The sequence below is a fragment of the Phoxinus phoxinus genome (assembly GCF_949152265.1).
Source record: "Phoxinus phoxinus genome assembly, chromosome: 4".
Taxonomy (NCBI): domain Eukaryota; kingdom Metazoa; phylum Chordata; class Actinopteri; order Cypriniformes; family Leuciscidae; genus Phoxinus; species Phoxinus phoxinus.
In genome coordinates, this window is record NC_136879.1 from 6378818 (window position 1) to 6398498 (window position 19681).

The 19681-nt window shown below is 41.3% G+C and overlaps 1 protein-coding gene across 1 annotated transcript in view; it reads left to right on the top strand.

The window, feature by feature from the left end:
• Positions 1–19681, top strand: part of mfrp (membrane frizzled-related protein) — a 129190-nt gene that overhangs the window by 35145 nt on the left and 74364 nt on the right. Inside the window, exon 4 of the mRNA XM_079610964.1 lies at positions 6889–7038. Within this exon, the coding sequence (XP_079467090.1) occupies positions 6889–7038 (150 nt within the window). The remainder of the gene's footprint in view (positions 1–6888; positions 7039–19681) is intronic.

The following is a 19681-nucleotide window of genomic DNA, read 5'->3' on the forward strand; positions in this document are numbered from 1 at the left end:
TTGGTATGAATAATAATGCTTTAATAATAACTAATTGTTTTGATAATAATTATGTCCGCCGTTACATCTAGTAATAATAATGAGAAAACAAGGAGAAAATGCAGATTAAATTATGTCATAAATTATAATTATAAATAATAATTAAATACTGATTGGGCCAACAAGTTGCACACTCTTGCCAGGATTTGCACCTGGAGTATCCCATCCAAAGGATGGACGTGTTACTATTACACCACAAGAGTTGTGTGTTGTTTTTTTTTTTTTTTATAGTTGCATCAGCAACTATCCTATGTTTTTTGTTTTTTGCTTGTTTGTACAGTGAATGTGAACATATTTTCTTAAAATAAATACAAAATATTATTATTACAAATATTAATAAAAAATAATGTATTTGGTGTATTTACAAAGAGCTTCTCCACTCCTCAAGGGTCTGTCCAGATGCAGGACAGTACCATTTGCCACGTACCTGTGAGTGTCCAGTTTGCTTTGATTTAGGTTGACCACAAAGCTTACACTCATAGTGCTAGCTCTCTTTTGCCTTTCTCTTCTTTGGGGGCTCACCTTTCCTCACTCGCTCCTGGTTCTCAAGGGCTGCCTTGCGTAATCGCCATTCACGCTGGCGATTAAAGGGATCTAGTGCTTGGTGAGGGAACCTAGGTTGGTCAGGACAGTAGGAGGTGGATGACTAGCCCTGGGTGGATGCTGAGGGTGGTGGGTGGGTTGCAGGCCAGCCCTGGGTGGATGCTGAGGGTGGTGGGTGGGTTGCAGACCAGCCCTGGTTGGATGCTGAGGGGGCGGTAGGTGGGTTGCAGACCAGCCCTGGTTGGATGCTGAGGGCGGTGGGTGGGTGGCAGACCAGCCCTCGGTGGAAGCTGAGGCTGGTGGGTGGGTGGCAGACCAGCCCTGGGTAGGTGCTGAGGGTGATGGATGGGTTGCAGACCAGCCCTGGTTGGAGGACCAGCCCTGGGTGGATGCTGAGGACAGTGGGTGGGTGGCAGACCAGCCCTGGGATGATGCTGAGGGTGGTGGGTGGGTTGCAGACCAGCCCTGGGAGGATGCTGAGGGTGGTGGTTGGGTGGAGGACCAAACATGAGAGTGTGCCAGGGGTGCCTGGTAAGAAGACCAGCTCTGGTAGTGTGTTCGGGATGGCTGGTAGGCAGAGGACCAGCCCTCCATACAGCTGTTTCGAGAGGAAGCAGCATCGTGTTTGGCAATATCTGCGTCTCCCCCACCTGTGTGTGGAATAGCAGGTGTTCTGGAACTGTGTCGCTGGCGGATTTTTGCCTCACCCTCACGTTTCTCATGCTCCTGGAACTCCAAAAGAGTGTGTCCATGCTGAACTGGCTGTGATGGTAGGTCACGAACCTCCAGGAGGGATTTTTTAGCCACAGCAATCTGCTGTGGAAGCTGCACGCCCTGAAGTAAAGAATCCCGTTCAGTTCTCTTTTGGCGATCATGCAGCCTGCAGAAACAGAAAACAAAACACACAAGAGTACATATTTCAGTGTGTTAATTGTTAAAAATGTTGTTTAAATATGCAATTCGATCAATTTATGAAGATATTAAAGATTAACTCACCAGGAGGACACTGTGGTGTTGTTAATGTTTACCAGTACCAGGTCACTCCTGTCCATGTTCTCTCTGCAGTCCTCAACTAGCTGCTTGATGTGAGAGTATGCCATGACAATGGACTGGGGTATGGCAAATGTCCTCCTTTATTGTCCTTGGGCCTATTTCTGGCTTCCTTGTACTCTTTGTACAGCTTGAGAGCAACACACTCTGAAATTCTGTTGTGGCATGGTCTGTGAGCAGCCTGACCATGGACCATGAACAATCTGCCAATAGATGACCAGATCACATAGTGCTCACTATATATGCATGTTCACATATTGACATAAATATATTGATAGAAATACTAAAGAATACAGTTATATGAAATGTAGATACCTTTCAGCTGCTTGCTGGCCTGGAGCAGAGCCACTGTGCTTTCTTGAAGCCCTCCAAGGTCCTGGCAAAGTTGTTTTTTTTGCTCTTGAGGGTGTATCTGGTGGGGGTCTGGTCAAAGACACTTAGATGCGAGTATAACCTCAAAATCTCTGCCACTTCAGCATTGGAGAGTGCTGTTATAGTTCGGTTAAGCCCAACCAGCTTACCTGCCAAGGTATCAACTGCCTCCCATCCAGGAATCCCTCTGGCATCACACCTAGTGTCCTGTTACAAGAATTGAACCAATAAACCAGATTTTAAACATCTGGTAAAAGAGCAAATATAAAGAAGCCAACATTTCCAATGGTGAAAAACATTATCCACTTTACCAGAGCTGGAGTGACGAGCCCACTTTCCTCAAATGGGGTGAGGACAGGCCTGGTAGAGGTATCACTCTCAATTTGGGAGTGGACGGGACTTGCAGAGGCATCTCTCTTGTCAAATGGGGAGTAGATGGGCCCAGCAGAGGCATCACTCTCCTCTAATAGGGAGTAGACAGGCCCAGCAGAGGCATCACTCTCCTCTAATGGAGAGTAGACAGGTCCAGCAGAGGCATTACTCTCCTCCAATGGGGAGTAGATGGGCCCAGCAGAGGAATCACTCTCCTCCAATGGGGACCTGGGATCTGGCCCGGGCCTAGGGCCACCGCTTCCAAATTGCTGAGGTGATTAATAAAAGTATACACAGAATAAAGAATATTTTAAAGGTTTTTTGTCTGTTCTACATTAAAAATGAACTGTTTATTAGTTTTCCAATATTTTTTTTAAATATGATATACTGTTGACATAATATTACCTGCAATGTGAGGTCATGAGCCTGTGGTACGGTCACATCAGGACATTCGTCCTCGAGGTCTTCATCCAAGATCTGCTGGCTCAGAAGATCTCCTCTGTTGGACTGTGCCAGAAGATATTCTACAGCAATACGCTCTCCTGCTATAAGTATTCACCAAGGGAAAAAGTATTGTTTACTTGCCTACCATGTCACAGTATAGGTCTGATCATCATCAACAGCAGACTTTTCTTACCGGTAGGTTTCCCAGGGGGGATAAACTCTGGAAGAAGAGGTTTTCCCAACACTTTGTTGCTGAGCGCATTCACATTGGACATCAAACGAATGTTATACAGCTTTGTCCTGGATGTCTCAGTCATAGAAAGTGCTTGTGCTGACCAGTTTAAATTCCACCTTGAAACACCCTCAAGCATGTACATCTGAGTGTGCAATGCATTGCATCTCCACCCTGATGAGACAAAAAACAGGATCACTGATTACAACAAATTACAACAATATTATGTCAACATTCAATAGCAAAATATACCATATGTGTGTGAGGTTTTAACATGCCTGGAATCAAAGCACACTGGTGCTTATGAAATCTTTCAAGAGAGGAGGATCTTCTGCCGATTCTTAGCACATCCAGTGTCTTCTCTCCTTTCTCCAGCCCTGACCCAATGTTTGTGTAAAGCTGCACTCCTGGAGGATCCTGGATGCAGGCAAGGTGATTTTGCTGTACCTCCCACACTTGAGACATGCGTTCGTGGTTAATAAGGTGCAGCCCAGTGCCGTCCACAAGGTGCCACATGGAGTCAAGAAGACTTTTGATGAGGGCACGTGTCTCCTCCACTCCCCGGGTTTTCCTGCGGCAGTGCTTGGCTAGCTCTTTAGAGCTGATGCTCGCCAACACCTGGGCATCTGTTGGCCCGTGGCCCTGATGCTGTTGCCTCAGCTCTGACCGCTTCGCCTCTTTCAGATGACAGATGTCCTGGTAATCCCACTCAAAAATGAAGGTGGCATGTCGTTTCGCTTGGTGCCTTGCAGCAGCAAGACCTCAACAGCAGAACGTACCGCTCCACAAAAAGAGGCTCGTTTTCCCGAACAGAGACTTGAACCCTGGACCCTCGGATTAAAAGTCTGATGCTCTACCGACTGAGCTATCCGGGCTCTTGCTCGAGTTGCGTGCGTGCTGCGTGGGAACGCACAGCCAAACGAATCGTATTGGCGGCAGAAAAAAATAGATTCTCCAATGCATCGCGTTTCCTTCTTCGACGATTCAGAACGGCCGTCAAAACGTCTGCTGTGTCAAAATATATTTGCGAATTAGTGGGAATGCAGCCTATTAGACTGATAATAATAATCAAACGACAATAATGCTAGAAAAAAAGAGTAAAAACTCACAGATTTTTGTCTGGAAAGCATCTTTACACGCTTCAATGCTGTTGACGTGCGTCAAAGGCGCAGTTGTTTGGAGCAAATAGCAAGCCCGCGGCACTCTAGGTAACAGCCAGTGAGTGTACTGACACCTAGCGATTCGAAAATACACACACACAATATTCTCTCTGAAGCAAGATTCTTCCAAACTAAATAGGAGCGTTTCGTTTTCAGTCTTTTCTCTAAGGGTTCGAACCTGGGAGCTCGTGTTCTCAAAGGTGGTCCCAGTTTCAATTCACTCGAACATCCAGAGCACGCCAAGGGCACGCGCCGTGCACAAAAAAGTGGTCTGAAGGATGGGGTAAGGAGAGGTGGTAACATGGAGCTCAATTTCAATGACGCCCAGAAAAACTTGCCGTGACCGGGATTCAAACTGGGGTTGCTGCGGCCACAACGCAGTGTACTAACCACTAAACGATCACGGCGAGCCACCGGTCTCCCCTTCGTGTCCCTGGATACAAAAAGGCCTTGTCATCTTTAGCTTGCGGACAAACTGTTGCTTACCAACATAACTCTTTTCAAGGGTAATAGTGTAACAGTGACTTTTTATAAAGTTTTAGCAAGGCCTTCAGAATGTTACAACCTAAAGCAGGCGCATGCTTGTCAACGTAGTCGGCAGGATTCGAACCTGCGCGGGGAGACCCCAATGGATTTCTAGTCCATCGCCTTAACCACTCGGCCACGACTACAAGCTGGATGAGGGGGGCATGTCGTTTCGCTTGGTGCCTTGCAGCAGCAAGAACTCAACAGCAGAATGTACCGCTCCACAAAAAGCGGCTCATTCGCCCGAACAGGGACTTGAACCCTGGACCCTCAGATTAAAAGTCTGATGCTCTACCGACTGAGCTATCCGGGCTCTTGCTCGAGTTGCGTCCATGCTGTGTGGGAACGCACAGCCAAACGAATCGTATTGGCGGCAGAAAAAAATAGAATCTCCAATGCATCGCGTTTCCTTCTTCGACGATTCAGAACGGCCGCCAAAACGTCTGCTATTTCAAAATATATTTGCGAATTAGTGGGAATGCAGCCTATTAGACTGATAATAATAATCAAACGACAATAATGCTAGGAAAAAGAGCAAACACTCACAGAATTTTGTCTGGAAAGCATCTTTACACGCTTCAATGCTGTTGACTTGCCGCGCTCTTATGGTTATTGTAAACTTGCGTCAAAGGCACAGTTGTTTGGAGCAAATAGCAAGCCCGCGGCACTCTAGGTAACAGCCAGTGAGTGTACTGACACCTAGCGATTCGAAAATACACACACACAATATTCTCTCTGAAGCAAGATTCTTCCAAACTAAATAGGAGCGTTTCGTTTTCAGTCTTTTCTCTAAGGGTTCGAACCTGGGAGCTCTTGTTCTCAAAGGTGGTTCCAGTTTCAATTCACTCGAACATCCAGAGCACGCCAAGGGCACGCGCCGTGCACAAAAAAGTGGTCTGAAGGATGGGTGGTAACATGGAGCTCAATTTCAATGTCGCCCAGAAAAACTTGCCGTTACCCGGATTCGAACCGGGGTTGCTGCGGCCACAACGCAGAGTACTAACCACTATACGATCACGGCGAGCCACCGGTCTCCCCTTCGTGTCCCTGGATACAAAAAGGCCTTGTCATCTTTAGCTTGCAGACGAAACTGTTGCTTACCAACATAACTCTTTTCAAGGGTAATAGTGTAACAGTGACTTTTTATAAAGTTTTAGCAAGGCCTCCAGATGGTTACAACCTAAAGCAGGCGCATACTTGTCAGCGTAGTCGGCAGGATTCGAACCTTCTAAAATATACAGCGTATAATTAATCTGTTTTATTATTGTTTTGAAGTTATTTTAGCTGAAAATTACTTATGTTGCTTTTGAAATGAAGGCACAAGAGATGTAATTCTAGTTTATAGTTTGAATATATAAATTTATAGTGTGAAAGTCTAGGAACTCGCTTTAAGAATTAAATTAAAAGGCAGACACGTGAGTGAACGTTAGCAACTGTGGCCCATCTCAAATGCCTTCGCAATCGTCCTCCGAGTCTACACTTTCGTGGCATAATGATGATTTGTATGTTAGGTAGAAGTTTGCTTTAGACATCGCTACAGTGTGTGCACGCATATAAGCCGCAAAGGGTGTGCTCGCGAGCAGTCTTCAGAAATCTAAAATGACAAATATGACACCCTACAGACTTGTGGACTTAAGAGGCACATGGCAAGCCATTTGGAACTGGGCCTGTAATGAGTAACACAGAAGGCTGAAACATAAAACAAGAAGTAATCGACTGCCATTCCTATGAGCTATTACATCCCGTAACACTGTTCACAGTAATTTTTTTTGTTATTTAAATTCTATTCAATCAACGTTTACTATTTCATCTATTTCATTTTTGAATAAATAATTTCTAGTAATGTGTCCCCAGATAATTATTGCTGGTCAAGGCACATCCCTTAAAGTCTCTTAATTTACTTAGGCCACTGGTACCTCCCCCAGTGCTTGCGTGCTCACTGCAACAATGCAATGCAAATTTTAATCATTTACCTCCTCTCACAAAAAGCCTTTAAGAAAATTAACTTTGGATCCATCAGCTTGATTGAGAAACTTGACAGGAATTTTGACAATTACCTCATAATAGTTATCAAATTTGTAAATGCTTCAGCAGTAGAAAAAATAACTAAATTTGCTTTCTCACTTTTCTACTCTTTCTTACTTTTCACAGAGGTTAAAAGTAATAAAGGAGAGATTTCCCCTTTAGACTCTCGGTTTGGAGACAGAATTTCACAGAATCTTTCTTTGAGACCAACTGCACCCCATCCTACACATAGTTCCACACTACCCCTGCCTGGGAAAGAGCCCACATTCTTTACAAGTAAGTTTATGGTCTTCTATATACATATACATTTTTTTTTATGAAGTGACCCAAAAATGTGTTTGAACATTTTTTTTTAATTTTTTTTTTATTACAAAATATCAACCCAAGTGGCATTTAAAGCTACACTGTGTCATTTTTTAAGTTGATTCTTAGCAAAAAACACTTTGTTCTTTCAAAATGATATGTGCTCATTCATGTGTAATTACTTCCACCAACGAATCAAGTATTCTCGTAAGCGTAGAATCTGCCATTCAGAATACATACAAGCGAGTTGCTCGAATGGTGACAGCCATGTTGTGCCTCCATCTTGAAAATACATTAGCCAAAGAGGGACATACCTGGAAATCCAAGCTTCGCCTTTCACACTTTTACACTCAGTGGCACTGTGACGAATGCAAGGGGGAGATTACTCGCGACTGCTAGTAGATAATAAGGCCACCGTAGGAGTTAAAACGCCCTCGGAATGGGAGGGGCTATAAAGTAATATTCAGTTGGTAGTCATATACAATTTCACCGCTAGATGGGAGTAAATCCTACACAGTGTAGTTTTAAGGTTGGGTTTATGTGCACAATACATGTTGTTACTCTGCTAGGACACCCATGTGAACTTAAGATGAGCTGATTTAATTCATTATTTAGATGTTAGAAGACCTTTAAAGAAGGAGCTGCATTATGACTGGATGATAATAAATGTAATGTAAATGAATCGGACTCTGGGTCCATATGAATTAGCTCAAATGATCTATAGGGAATTTTAATAACTAATCATGAATATGATTAATATATTGCATATTACAGTTACATTAAATTATCGAAATTGAAAATAGATTATATGAATATATGAATAATCAATCACAACGTCTTATAATTCCTCATTCATATATCAATAATCCTATTTCAGTTCGATTATGAGATAATCCTTAAGGGAAATTAATGTAATTATCAAATCGGTGTTCGTCCAGCGAACGGCCATAAGATTAATATCAATTTCTCAATAAAGTTATTCTTTCTTACAAACTCCAAGAAATATTACTTTCTGGCCGTGAACATTCATTTTCCTGTGTTTATAAAATTAAAACTACTCGATGTAGTAATTAGTAAGAGCCTGGTAGCTCTTGGATCTATCTCATTGACTTGTAATTATGCACATTTACACAGAAACAGTCTGTACAACGGTTTTAATAAATGCAAAACTACAGACTATACGGACTACACAATATACACTGATTATACGTCTATGTACATAACTTACAGTTAAACAATACAAGACAAAACGGATAACAGATGAGAGAGGGAGATTTGGAGAGAGGGAGAGAGTGAGAGAGAAGGAGAGTGACTTAAATCGACTCGGAGCAGGGGCACGCGCCGGTCGCGCGCGGAGGTTTGAGGGTGAGAGGGAGAGAGAGAGGATGAGAGGGTGTGAGAGAGAGTAGATCACGAATGATCATTGAATAGCAAAATCACAGACCTTCTGAGAGCCAACAATCGAAACAAACCTTAAAACATTAAACTCGTTGGAGTTAATACTTGCATATTCGTTTGTGTGTGTGTCTGGACCAGGGGAGCGCGCGTTCTCGAGCGGAGGCGCGTTCTCTCGTGTTTCAGGAGCGCTCTGATTGCGGGAGATTTGAAGGCTTCTGGAAAGTGAAGTTGCCGAGGGAATAATTCAGCTTAAATTCGCTTCACTCTTAGGTGGGAGCGAACAAAGGAGAATTTGAAAATGGAAACAAAAACTAAGATAAAGAAAATAAAACGGAGGGAACTCCTGCGGAGTTTCCGGACTGTAGACTGTTCACATGACGAAGCCGGGATGCAGAGAGGAAGAGCTGTTCCTCAAGAGCTGGAGAGATGGGCAGCGTTGGAAAGAGTTGGACAGAGAGAGTTTGGGAGAGCGTTTGGCTCTTTAAAGAATGTATGGATCACGCCTTCTCTGGCGCGAGTGGCCTATCACCTTCAGTGATATGAAAGCGGGAAGACATTCTTTGTCTTGTCGAGAAGACCCCCTGCTGTATAATTTATGGTAGGGCTTGTAATTGTCATTTCTACGGCTGAAAAGGATTCATATCACAATAATCATATCATTGCAGTCTATTATCGAGATTCAACTCCGTTAGGTCTCAAGATTTAAAATGATATCATACACGTCATGTTAATATCACAGGAATACAACGTTTGATTATTATGCATTAGTATAGACATTTGCAGTTCGATTAAGGTTACACTGGGACATGTATATGCTTTCCTATGGTTTATAAACACATCTTAACACAAAAATGGCTATATTTAGTACATTTAAGAGTGACTATGGGTAGAAGTTCTTTTCTTTGTGGGTTTCCGTGTGAAGACATGTGGGTGTCATGTTACGTGTGTGGAAGTGTGTGCGTACATTGAGAGGGGGATGTTAAAAACAGGTCTCCTAATGTCTCTTTGGGGAAGATGCGCTTAATGACAGTTTCGGCAGACTTACAGACGGCAATGGGGCCTCGTGAACATCTGTTTAGACAATGGTGACTTGTTCGAACATCTTGGCCAGCAGAACAGTTAACAGAATGCTTTTTGTTTGTTGATTGGGATTCATTGATCGCAAAGCATCAGTCATTCTCGCTACATAAAGGAGGAAATTAATGAAGTAAAACTTTACTTTAACCTTAAAGTCTTGACAAAATAATGTTATTTGACTTGTTAAGTGAGCACTATTCATGAAATACTGTTACCAAAGGGTATGCAATTAATTGTGTATTTGTCCTTGCCAATGATAAACAATGTTTTTCTGAAGAGTGTTGTATGAAAACAATAAAAAACAATCACAATAAAATACAGCTCAAATAAACATAAATCATAAACTATAAATTATATTATTTCACAATTATACCCAGAATTAATGTGCCATGCAGGTATGTTAAAACTATAATTATTGTCAGACTAAGGGGTGCACAATTCGATTCAATGTCGATTTTCGATTCCAGAACTATTCTCGATTCAAAAAACGATTCACAGTATGTAAATGTAGTATACTTTTTCCTATGTGATTGAAGTAGACATACAATTTAAAAGAAAAGAAACACAACAAATTAATAGTGTTTTGATATTACTTTATATGTCTTCATGTAAAAATAAAAACTTTTGCAACTAAAAAGTGCAAAGTGCCAAGCTTTGGGCAGCTTTCAAATACGTTTAATTCAAGTTTAAAATAAAACTTAAATAAAAAAAGCTTTTACATTTAGTTTTAAAGTGCTGTAGTCAGATCAAACAAACAACACTGCTAAATGTGGTTTAAGGAGTACTTCAGCTACCAGGTTGACTGTTGAAATGTGAACTCAACTGGGCACATTGAACTACCTAAAATTAGGATTGAGTTATTTTCTTTGCCCGTTCATAGTTCGGTGGGAGTTTAGAGCATTGAAAGTTGGTTGACTGGCAAGTTAGTTACTTTAGGTTGTTGTTCGTCCACGTCTAATGTTAATATCTGGGTGATGGCGTAGCATGTGATTTCTCACGTTTGTGGTGTTTCCAAAATACTTAACTTTCGCTTTGCAAAGCCTGCATATAGCATGATTCCTATCAAGTTCCTTCTTTCCCTCGAGATTTAAAGCTGAAATTTGCCCAAACTCTCGCCTTCAATGAGGATAGAGCAGGTTGAATAATTCTTTCTGTGAGGGTTTACCATTTTTTGCGCCGACTTACTTCTGCTGCACTTCTTCTTTTGGTTATGTCAAGAGTGGGCAGGCGTCAGTGTGAATTTGACACAGCTCCATCTATTGGAATGTCGAGCTAAACTCATTTCAGGACAATAGTATACACGCCATTACAAAATGGAAAAAATTAATTAATCAATTTTTGGAATTCTATGAATCGATTTTGAATCGGTAAAGCTTGAATCGCGATACAAATGTGAATACATTTTTTTGCACATCCCTTTTCAGACTGATGTCCAAATAAGCCATAAAACTAATTTGGCATAAGCACATCAGATAAATTTAGCGTAGCGTCAGTTCTGGCAGGTCATGTTAGGGCCCTTTCACACCTACCTTGTTTGGTCCGGATTTTCGGACTTTTCAGTTTGATCCAAACCAAAATTACAGGTGTGAAACCTCCCCCGGACCATGGTCCGGACCAAACAGACGAAATTTGGTCCGATGAAAAGAGGTAGTCTCGGTTCGGATCAAACTGAACAAAGGTTTGGTTCGTTATAGTGTGAAAGCATTTTCTGTAAGGTTCGGACTTTCAGATCATTTACAAGAAGTTCCAGTGGTTCCCGCGTAGCCAAAGAAGACAAAGATAGCAAGAAAAATTAGCCGTGGTAGCAAATGGGGAGAGAAGGAGACAAGGTTTTTATTTGAGATATGGTATGACGACATAATAAGAAGTCAACTGGAAAAACGCTTGCAGTCATCTCCTCCTTTCCTGTCGGCGACGATCAAATGTCGCACAACGAGGACGTTCATTTGGCGAATTTGAACTAGCCTCGCGTAGCTATAGTTGGTGCTGCAGGCAGTAATGCCATAACAATAACAATATAGTTTCAACGATATGCCTCTGTTCATTCATCGTTGTCAAAGTTACATTGTTGTTAAAGTTGACAACACGCTGACGTCAGACGCACGTCCATTTACAAACCAATCAATATCGAGATGCAGCACACATAGATGATGACGACAGGACGCAAGCATGTCATGTAAAGTTCTTTAGTGCGCTCGCATAATTGCAGTGTGAAACCAGACCAAAACTTAGCGAATGTATAAAATGTATCAAAACATGAACTTTGGTTCCGACCTTGGTGCGGACTTTCAAGTGTGAAAACGCCCTTAGTCAACTAACATCAGCTGATCCACGTCTACCTATAGGAATAAGACGTCTATCACTGTATACATATACCGTATATACCTGAATATAAGACAAGGTTTTTGTCCTAAAAATAGGATGAAAAATGGGGGGTCGTCTTATATTCGCGATATAGACAAAATCACGGGGGGAAAGGGAGAAAGAACAACGGAATTAATGAAATAGTGACTGAAACGCGACCCATTAAAACAAAACCAGCTTTCCCTTCCAAGATGTTAGTCTGCACAAAAATCCTGATAATCGAGCCGTCGTCTGATGAAATCAAATAAAGACAATATCTGTGCTGTGATTTCGGCTATACTTGCATGTAAAATTAGAGAAGCAACATAATATCTGTGTTTATCTGAATTAAAACGCTGCTCCTCTCTGCCGCGCGAGACGCAGAGCGAGCGAGCGAGCGAGCGAGCGAGCGAGCGAGCGAGAGAGCGAGAGAGAGAGAGAGCGAGAGAGAGAGAGAGAGAGAGAGAGAGAGAGAGAGAGAGAGAGAGAGAGAGGTGCGCGTGAGACACAGAGCGAGAGAGAGAGAGAGAGAGGTGCGCGTGAGACACAGAGCGAGAGAGAGAGAGAGAGAGAGAGAGAAAGGTGCGCGTGCGTGCTGGAAGAGAGAGAATGAATTATCAGTGCAATTTTCAAATAAAATTATTTTCTGTTGAAAACCAGATTTTTTCCACAAAAATCTCTTTTTGTCCCGAAAAATAAGTCTGGAAAATGGGGGGGGGGTCATCTTATATTCAGGGTTGTCTTATATTCGGGTATAAGCTCCTCAGTAACAGCTATATTATCACGTTTCTCAGGAGCCAATTCCTTCCTCCATCCCCAGCTCCTCCTCTCGTCAGTCAGGATTTGGCATTCTGATTCCACCTGAATCAGACTAAAATTCTCTAATTAGGTTGTACATTAAAGGGCACCTATTATGCAAAATTCACTTTTACATGGTGTTTGAACATAAATGTGTGTTGGCAGTGTGTGCACACAACCACCCTATAATGATAAAAATACAACCAATGTTTTTTTTTTTTTAAATCCCCATAAATCATAAGCACTGTCTCAGACCGAGCTGTTCTCAGAATCAATCCAATGTGACGTAGAATTGAACAAGCTCCGCCCACGACTTGATTGACACTGCAGTTTGAGCATAGACCCGCTCTGAGTGAGCTGGACACAGTCCGCCATTTTTTCGCCGCTGGAGCAGCTGTAGAATGTCTCCTAAGCGATTGAGGTGTTTTGTTTTTTGGCTGTTAGAATAAACATAGCAGTCTTCATTTACTCTCGTTGTTACTCGAGGATTGATCAGTACAACTGCTCTCTGATCCAGCTTACAGCCTCCTGAGCTAGAGCCCTGCACAGGCCTCAAATCTAGGCCCTAGCCTGGCCCTGGCCCAAGACGCTCAGGCCCTAGCCCGGCCCGTGTCCGACAGCTCAACAGAATTATCAGTCCTAGTCCGACCCGAGCCCGTTTTTTTTTTTTTTTTTTCATTACACAGCCTGTCTAGCCTGACTTCGTCATACTCATATCCTAGGCAGAATGTGAGTCTGATACTGCTCCATAGGGCTTTGATTATGAGGCGTGTCTTAACCGAACCAGAAAAAAAAAAACTGCACTCAATTGGATAGACCTACAACCAATCAGAGCAACGCAGTAAGTGACGTATGTTGAGCGACACATAGTTGTCAACAGAGCTCAACTGCACGCACGCTGGAAGTAGTAAATTAATGAGTGTAAACGATCTTTGCCGTTGTTGTAAAAAGAATTTAAGAATTTGTGGAGTACTTACAAGTACGAATAGCATTTTTGAGAGAAATACAAAAGGTGTATGTACAGTAGGTAGTCAACCAGAATGCTAAAACTACCGTGGTAATCCAGTCGCATTTCAAAGTCATTCGCGAAATGACCGCCAGGTGGTGCAAAGGGACATAGTGCAAAACAGCAGCAATTGCCGTATTTTGAAATGTAAGTGGGGTTAATGTCAATTAACAGTAAGGATGAAACACTATAGAACATTTTTATAGGACAGAAAAATAGAATCATAATTTAAAAATAGAGACGAAAACAACACCTAGACGTCGGTAGGCAACATAAGCCTATTGCCTGTTGGGAGCAGCGTGATAAAAAAAATAATAATAACAAAAATAACAAACAAAAATAAATTAGGTGCAAGGAAGCTGATAATTTTTTACTATTCTATTGAGGAATGAGACGAATGAAGAGCGCTTTTCTGGAGAACACACACAGTTACGTTCATGGTTCCAGTGGCCTTAATGCATGCACGGATTTTCAAAATGTCACAAAGCGTTTTGAGATTATTTTGAAAGAAATATTGAACTTTAGAATTAAGTATTTTGGGACACCACACCGAGTGGCGCTATCCATTGTTCTAAAGTCGGGTTTTATTCTGGCATGTTAAATTAGTGTTCGACAAACGCGGCGGCACGTTCATTTGGATTTATTTTTCTCATAACAGCTAAAATAACTTAGGCCCTAATAGGCTACTCCGTAATTTTTTAGTCATACAGATCAGAGTAGAGTAGCCTACATCGTTCAACACTGTTGTCGATTTCTTTTATAACAGACGCGATAGCGAAATCTAAACATCTCAAATCTCCAGCTGCAGTCATCTTTGTTGAAAACCAATTCAACCCAACCGCTCTTTGATGACGTGGTGATTACGTAACCGCAGATCATCTGTCCATCATCGATTAAAGCCCGCCCTGGCAATTTGATTGGCTCGGCCCTCTGGGAGCCAGCATAATTCCTCAACGGATCGAGTCCAGACCGAACTTCCCGACCAAAAAATGTTGTAGGCGGGGTTCGGGCTGGCACCCAGGCTACAGCCTGCCCGTTGCAGCCATTAAAATAGATCTGTTTTTTTTCTCAATGGCAAAGTAGTTATATTTCTTTTAATTTCTTTATATTTCTTTATTAAGTTAATTTAGATTATTATTTTTTTTTATGTCGACCAAGCAGCCGACAGCGAGTTAAACATGTTTGATCCATTTAGCCTCTCAAATCAACACTTTACTTGGCTACAATAAAATCCATAGATATAAAACACCTTCATATCACACATAGACAGTTAGTTTAAACATTTATTATAATTTTTTAAAAGCTGAGGCAAACTGCTGTGCTGCTCACAGTCGCAACAGCGCTCGCAAACGAAATGAGCTATAGCCTACAATCTAAACAAATCAAATAAATGACATTATATTTTAAAACAAACATGCAGGTTATCTTACCTCAAAAGGTCTTCACGTCAAAACATGGCCATTCTTATTTACAATAGTTTCCAACAGACTAATGAAAATAAAGTCGTTTTCAAACGAAAAACAATAAGACAGCCCCCTAACATGGCTAAGAACAGTCTCTTACAGAGCATCGTGAAGAAAAATCACAGCATTGACAGTGGAAGGTTTTAATCCAGTCGTATTTTTTTCTTTAACTATTCCAGCTGTGCTGAGGTCACACTCGCTATACTTCTGCTGCTGGCGGGGACACTAAAAGAGTCATTCTACGAAACGGGTGCCATTTCCACGTTGCAATTTTCCAAATTTTCATTAAGAACAAACTTTTTTTTTTTTTACTTCCAACTTTAAAGATATGGTAATCCTCCAAAAAAAACATATTTTTCCCACCTCAGGCACAAAATCCTTAATAATATTATCCTTTTTATTTAGGCAAGGGAGTCTTTCTTGTTCCACCCCGTCACAGACAATATGTATGCCAGTAGAGTAGTAAAACAAGAAATTTATTTTTTAAATCTAATGTTTTCCTAATAGTAAAATGTCACTTTTTTGGAAACCATCAATAGAAAGTCTGTAATTTAATCAAATTTTTTATTCTTAGTTTTTTAGTCTTGAAATATGAATTCAACATTTCAATGGCCTCGTTGTTTGTACTGCGAATACACTTTAAAAAATACAAATGAAGTTAGATTTATTTGATTAGTTCACACAACAAGAACATAATTCAACATTAATTCATGTAAAATTTCATTTCTTTTACATACATTTTTAACAAAATGACCCCGTGATGGGGTGGCAACTGATGTCACGGAGTGGTTCACTGTGACAGGGTGGTATGGACAAAGTGTTAATCTATATAATATTGTTTATACAACTGGGGGAGGGAAACATTAAAATTGGAGATTTCATGGAAAACTTGAACATGAGAGAGAACATGCTCTGAAAAAAAAAAAAATCCACACATCCCTCTGGATTTCCATGTGACGGGATGTCACAGGCTGTGGTGCTGGAATGATTTCGAGCACATCATCAAAGAGATACCACAGGAAGTCATCTCTTGGAGGCCAGAAGAACCTATTGGCACCAACACGGTGCATGCACTTTACGAGGGCATGCATTTCATCTGTATCCATGATGATCCCAGGATAAAGGCAGGGATCACTTCACCTACCGGCCACCGTGGCGGGTAGATAAAAATAGCATACTGTGTCACCCGGACACTTTAGAGGCGGCGCACCTTCAAAAATAATGTGGCGTTACATCGCAGGTGTTAAGAGGTCCGCAGAGAAAACATCTCAGGAGGAGCCCGTGGACAAAGAGGCAAAAATAAAAAAAAGTTTTTTTAAAGAACGATGGAGGAAACCAGACAACGGAGAGTCCCGCGATTGGTTAGTTTATGACGAGACCAATCTAACAATGCACTGCTCGTTATGTCGTCGTCACGCTTCAGAAGAGGCCAAAACTAATAGTTTCATTGTTGGGACAAAAAATCTCAAACTTGAAGCAATAAAAGACCACGAATCGTCAAAATGCCACATCCATGTAATAAAGAAAGCTCAAGGAAAAGCAGAACCGGAGAATACAGCTGCCATGAAGGCACTTACCAGCCTAAAGACGGCCCAGCTGGATAAAATGAAAATACTGTTTAGAAACGCCCACGCAATTGCGAAAAAACTTGTGATTAAATAAACTGCTTAAGTATTGTAGATCTTCTATTTTCACATGCAGTTACACATTGTCGATTTAAAAACAAAAAAGTGGCTGGTAAAAACATTGAGTGGCTGGTAGATTTTGAAATCCACCAGCCACAGTGGCCGGTGGACAAAATTTTTAATTTCCATCCCTGGATAAAGGTCATTGACGTATTTAAGTACGCACCACTTCCCAATGAGATCTCCACTTTCCCAATCAATTGCTTCTGTTGGCACCTTTTGGGCTGTCTTGTTAAAAGTGAAATGCTGTGTGGTGAAGCACTGACATCTCAGCTTTTTTTGTGTGGAGCACATGCAACTAATTTCCCGGTAAAGGATTTCTCCTGGAGTGAATGTGACCACTTGGTGGGTTTTCATTGTGGATGGCACTGGTGGAATCTGGCCTGGCATCTTTTCCATTGCCTGCTCCACTGCTTCAGATGCTACATAAAACAACTTAACAGTTGTAGAAGTTTCAGTGAGGGCCTTATATAGCTCATGGGCATCAGGTATGTCGCGGCCGTTGGTCATCGGCTTGTCCGCTGTTCTCTTCAAGGTTCCCCCAACACCGTCAGGGGCCCCCTTGCCATGGCTTGCCTCAAAAAACTTCCATGTTCCACCTTCTTGCGAGCTCTGTGCTGAAAAGGAAGAAATTCCCTTTCTGTTTGTATTGGGTACAAGGTCCATCACTCAGAAAGTGTAGAACAGATACATCTGGGGATGTGGCTTGTAGATAATTCAGCACCGGATTCATGTGTGCCCATATAGCTGGAGGGCTTTTGTGTTTGGATGACACTGTGCTTAAACAGATGGGCTCTTTTTCACCACCTATGTAGAAAACACCAGTGTGCAGAGTAGCTTGTTGGTGTGAGGAGCCAAAGTGGACAGCTTGGATCTCTGAGCTGTATTTGCATGTGTAGTTTTCAGAGAAGTCAATGTGGATCACTGCCTCCTGTTTTGACAGGTTCTCATTCAACTCTCTAGAGTAGGAGTAGGCTACTGTTGATTTATGTTGAATGTGTGTCTTTTGAATTTATGGAGAAGAGTGTGGAATAACTCCACAAGATTGTCTTTGTGTGTCCTCCTTTGTTTTCTTCACTGTGATCTTGACAGTGGTTGGACCCTCCCTTGCATCTTCCCTTGCTTTCTCTGCTGTGGCCCATTGAGTGAATGCAACCTTTGCTGAGCCATCAAATCTGGAGAGCTGAACAGTCTTGTCTTTGCATTCTTCGCACTCATCATACATGCGCATTTTCCTGGAGGTGTCACAGGTAATCATTTTAGTCAAACTCTCGAGATCTGAAGTATCTATGAGCCTCAAATTATGCAACTTCTCCATGAAAAATCTGAGATTTTCATGGATCTTGCACAGACACGTGTTCCGGTCAGAGAGAGTGGGATGTACAACCCAAAATGGGCGAAGCTTACAGAAAAGGGAGTATGATATGTTTTTTTGTGTTTTCAGTAAGACATTTTTTGTGAAGATTTTTCATTGTGTCAGCCAGAAACCTTTTCTGCTTCTTCACCTTGTTCACCTTGTTCTTCACTGTCCAGTCGTTATCCGACTTCACTGTCATCTCGAGTGAAGAAGGTTTTGACTTTGGACTTGAAAGCAGCAGTAAACCTGTTTGTGGGATTTCTGTTGGTGGAACAGAGGTCTTCACTCTGAACACTGCGACGCTTCTTTGAAAATTCAAGGGCATTTTTGGCAAAACCTTGTAGCCTGTACTTCTTCACAATCCTCCCCGCTGTTACCTTTGCTATTAGTTGTTTTTCTTTTTCTTTTCTTGCTTTACAGTACTTATTCTTTATGTCTTCAATCAAGGCTTCATGATAAAGTAGTGTTTTTCTGATTTTTGAGCTTACTCTGCCCGTCTTAGTTAACTCATTTATTTTTGAACTAGGGGTGTCATTCTTATTTAAGCCAGGGCTGCCAACTCTCACGCATTGAGCGTGAAACTCACGCAATTGGCCCTTTTCACATGCTCTCACGCCACACATCCATTTTCTCACGCAGGAAAAAAATCGCGAAGCAAAGAGGACACTGACAACGACAGACAAGATAGAGCAGGTTACTTTTGATATAAAATAAATGATCAGCTCTCAGATTCTGTCAATTTTATTCCACAATTCAAACAATAAATACCGGTTTGGCACTTGTAAATGTGACGTGACAGATCTCTGTAGCGCCTCAGTTCAAGCGGCACGTGAACCGATCAACTCTTCTCGGCTCTTCTTTACTATTAGTAAATAAACCCGAACTTACCGAAATGTATGTCTCAGATCAATCAGTGTTTTTCAACCGCGGTAAGAAGTCAATAAAACAGTTAGGCTAGAACAATGTCACATAAGTTACATTTACATCAGGAAAGCAATTTAATGACCATTTATAGGCTTGAAAATTTAGCTATAGAGTTTTGTTAAATATGTCCACTATATTAGGCTACATATTATATTTTTACTTATATCATTAAAATATTATAAAGTTGTTATTATAATAAAGAACGCATTATATTTCATTCAAGTTGTTATTTTTAACCTTTAATAAAAATAGCCTAGGGCTATTCATTGTAATAGCCTGCCAGTAATTGTAACCATGCAGATAAACATTGTAACATGTTGTCAGTAAACTTAATAAAAAATAAGTTACCAAATGTTTTGACAATCACAACTTATTTTGATGCAAGTTTTTTTTTTTTTTTTTTTTCAAAAATGGAAATTCGCTTTCCTTCTTTATGTTGCCTGAAACAAAACAAAAATCTACTGGTAACTTAGGGATTTAAGTCATGTACACCATATATAAAAACAATTACTCAATGATATAGGCTTGCTTCTTATTCCCTTCATGTATCCATTTATTTATTATC